Source organism: Quercus suber, unplaced genomic scaffold (assembly GCF_002906115.3).
Source record: "Quercus suber isolate HL8 unplaced genomic scaffold, Cork oak 2.0 scaffold_1686, whole genome shotgun sequence".
NCBI lineage: Eukaryota > Viridiplantae > Streptophyta > Magnoliopsida > Fagales > Fagaceae > Quercus > Quercus suber.
The window spans coordinates 535-4,610 of record NW_027071042.1 but is presented as its reverse complement, the minus strand read 5'-3'; the positions used below and the strand labels follow the sequence as shown (position 1 = coordinate 4,610).

General features: G+C 34.2%; 1 protein-coding gene across 1 annotated transcript; it reads left to right on the top strand.

Moving 5' to 3' along the window:
• The first annotated feature begins 26 nt into the window (after positions 1-26).
• LOC112026575 (ATP-dependent Clp protease ATP-binding subunit CLPT1, chloroplastic-like) lies at positions 27-2,870 on the top strand. Its single transcript, XM_065769917.1, has 3 exons — positions 27-205; positions 2,227-2,354; positions 2,429-2,870. Exons 1-3 carry the CDS (start codon positions 118-120, stop codon positions 2,459-2,461), a joined length of 249 nt encoding a protein of 82 aa, XP_065625989.1. The 5' UTR covers positions 27-117; the 3' UTR covers positions 2,462-2,870.
• The last annotated feature ends 1,206 nt before the right edge of the window (positions 2,871-4,076 follow it).

The window sequence follows — 4,076 nt, the reverse complement described above, 5'->3', positions numbered from 1 at the left end:
AAAAAAAAAAAAAAATCTTTTACAGGAACTAGTATAGCTGCAAAGTTTTTGAGGGCTAATGGAATCACACTTTTTAAGGTGCGAGAAGAAACTGTCAACTTACTTGGAAGATCTGACATGTATAATTTTAGCCCTGAGCATCCTCCATTGACTGAACCGGCTCAGAGGGCACTTGATTGGGCTGTTGCTGAGAAATTGAAGTCAGGTAGTCTTGGGATTCTATTTATCAAATTTCTGGATTTCATGATTATGCTGTATTGGGATTTTTGCAAATTTTAACTTTAAATATGGTTTGAAATTTTCTTTGATTTGTTTTCTTTTACTAAAGGTCTGTTTGTGATCTGCTTATTTTGTTGAAATTGAAAACTTTTTGTTGAAAGTACTGTAGATAAAGGTAAAAGTTAGCTGAAATAGTACAGTGGGACCCATAAATAGTACCAAAAAGTGTAGTGGAGCTCATAAATAGTAGCAAAAATAAGTTGAATAGTAAAATAAGTTGACTTTTTAATCTGTAGCCAAACGCACACTAAGGATGATGTACAAAGATAGTTGCTGTATGTCATGAATTGTGCAAATTAACATTAATCTTGTGGTATTCTTAAAGGTGAGATCGATCATAGTCGAAAGTCATATCCAGCCTTGTGGAATTTTACTTCAAAGTTTATATTGGAGACTTAATTGGCATGCAAGTGAGACTATTGCAAGGTCACATAATTCTATTGGACTCACTAGTTTTGGTCTATCAACTCAATTTTAACTTGCCTAGGGTATAAAACCAAAAGTTTACTGTCATGTTGGAAGCAATTATAGATTATAGAAAAAATTGCATTTTAGACCCTATGTCTGATGTGGATGTTGTGGAGGGAACATAACTGGCTTAGTTTTGAAGATGTGGAATGTTCGGTGACTCAATTGCACTCTTTGTTGATTGGGACCTTGTTTGACTTGTCCGAAGCGTCGGATTTTACTCATAGTAATTCCATTGTTGAGTTAAAGGAGTCTTTATGCTTCTATACATGATTAGTTATTATTTGTAATTCTTTAGGCTCCTTTGTGTTGTTGGCTGGCACGTGAAGTATAAAACCTATAGTTAGGGGTGTAACAAATTATTCTTACTTCTTTGAGCTATTATATTCAAGTAGAAGGCATGATGACACAGTAGAAAAATTGAGGTGGAATTTGAATAGGTATGAGCGCTTTATTGGTTGGTCATACTATGTGTCCTTGAGAGGGGAATTTTGTAGTGAAGTTTACTTGGAAGGCCATTTGGAAAGGTAACACACCTAGAGAGTCCTGTTTTTGTTTGGATTGCAGCTCGGGGGAAAATTATAATAGTGAATAATCTCTTAAAACACAATATCGTGATTTTGTATTGGTGTTGCATGTGTAAGAATAATGGGAAAATGTAGATAATTTGCTCCTTCATTGTGAGATGGCTGCAGAGATGTGGAATTTTGCTTTTGTGATATTTGGTGTGGGGTGGGTGATGCTGAGACTGGTGTGTGATTTGCTTATGTGTTGGAGGAGAAAACCAAGTTCTTTTTGGAAAGGGTGTGGAATGTTGTGCCTTCTTGCATCTTTTAGAACATTTGGAGTGAGAGAGACAGATGAATGTTCGAGGGGCAAGAACACCTTTGAGGAGAGAATAAAAGTCTGAGTTGTTAGTACATTGTTTTCTGTGATATTCCTAGACGACAGTTGAGTTTGTCTCCTTGAAATTTATGTACATTTATTTTTCATTGTAATATATTTCCTCTTACTGATCAATAGTGAAGAAGTTGTGTTTAACTCATTTCTCTGTGATATACCTTAATTTTCTTATTTTTTGGAACTCAAATAATCTGAATTGAGCCATGATATTAATTTCATTGCAGAGATCCTGGAATGTATGTGTACTATTTGAGTTTGTCTACCTTCTCTGCCTCTTGTTGCTCTCCAATGCCTTTTAATGCTATCAATGCTCACTTTTGTAACAAATATTTGTGATTGATAGTGTATCTATGTGTGATCATGACTTGTCCCTTAGCATTGCTCTTTCAAGTATGGGAGAATGTAATTACCATGTTTTGTAGACTCAATTCATTGTGCCTATGAATCTCATAGCCCTGTATGTGGTGGAAATGTAGAAATTGAGGATGGTTCAATGAACCTCCTTGCAATAAGGTTTTGTATGTAAAAATTGAGGCAGTGGGAATATTTACTGCATATCTAAGGTTTGAAATGCAGGTGAAAGTGGGGAGATAACGGTTACTCATATGCTTCTTGGAATTTGGTCGGAAAAAGATTCAGCAGGTCACAAGATCATGGCTTCCCTTGGTTTTGATGATGAGAAAGCCAAAGAGCTTGCCAAATCTGTAAGTCTATATGCTTTGATAACAAGTGACTAACCTCCTTGATAAGACTATTAATGTTACTTTTGTTGATGCAGATGGATGTGGATATTGTTTGGAGCCATAAGTAGGAGAGTCAAATGGACTTATTTTCGAGATACTACTTGCTTGTTGCTTGGACCTGTCTACACTACCTTTCTTGAAGATATGGCTTCCTGGCAGAGTTTGTTATTGAGGAAGTTGTTCCACACATGGATAGCTTTCAGCTTTTATACGAATTGCTTTTTTAACTCACCTGAAGGTGCTGATATTTTCAAATTTTCAAACAAGGAATTTTGTGCAATTTAAATTCTCAGGTGGGTGCGGTTCCTTCTTCGTGATAGATTTTCTTCTGAACTTTGAATTTTCACTTTATCTCTACCTTAATGGCTTAATCCTCATCACTATTCCAAATACCTGTTGTATATCTTCTGAAAGCTGAAGCATTCTTAGAACTTTTGAAATGACTATGCGTATGGATATGAACCCTTTCTTCATCAATGTGCTTTGTAGGATGTGGAGTAAGTTGCAGCATAGTACTAAAAAAAAGGGAATTGATTTTTTGAGAGCTTGAAGATCATACTAACCTTTTCTATGTGCCTAGCATTTTAAAGGAAATATCACTGCTTTTTACATACCATTTTTGCTTCTATTTATTTCTCACATTTGTTGTTTCTGTTGCAATGGTTCAACTTTTGAATTTTGATTTTATTTTCTTTCCTTGGAGTCATGTCTCCACCTTACATGACTAACTTGATCTCAGCTATCATATTCATTTAGAATTTTAAAGAGTTGATTTGATATATCTTTTCATTTAGGTGATACCATTTCATTTCATTTGATATATCATTTGATCTTAGATATCATTTCATTTGATATATCATATCATTTGTGTTAATACCGTATTTTGGCTGGCTCTAAATTTGATAGAGGTCTTAACCCTAAAGTTAAAGGATTTCATGATTTTAATAGCCAAACCCCATTTTTTGTTGTTGATTTTCATCAATTTCCATGCAATTGGTTAGATTTAGTTGAGTTTTAATTAAATTTTAACTATGTGATTGGATTAATTTTGGTTCTATATTTAAGATCACGAAATTCTATTTAATTTGGCTTCTCATGAGCAAAAATCAGGCCTTTTTAATCAAGCATGACATTAAGGATTACGCATCAAAATTGATTAAGAAATTTAACTGATTTTCCTAAATTGCATGTGCTATTTTTATTATGGTCCATTTATTTTGTTGTATTTGGTCTTTTTTTTTTATCAGGTCATGCATGTGATTTATACCAAAATCAAGTTAATTTCTTTTATTTAATGGGTGTGTCAAGATTTATTGAAATTAAATGTTGATTCCCAGTGACCTCAAAAGTAACACATCACATTCTTATTCACTTTCATTTCTATTTACGTCCCTAAACCCTAAAGAGACCTTATATATTCATCTTTTTCTAAAGGAGAGAGAAGAATCATCAAGGAGACAAAAACTCAAAGAAAATATTTCCTTTGTCCCCACAGGCTGGATCCATCCTTAAGGGCTTTCACTCTACAACATCCACCTTAAACCTCTAACTGAACCCCCAAAACACCCACTGAAAATACATCCACAAATGTACAGCAAATTCCCATAGCAACTTAGGGTCTGTTTGTTTTGACTGCAAACCAATTTCAGAAATGCTTTTCCATAAAATGATGTGTTTGGTTGT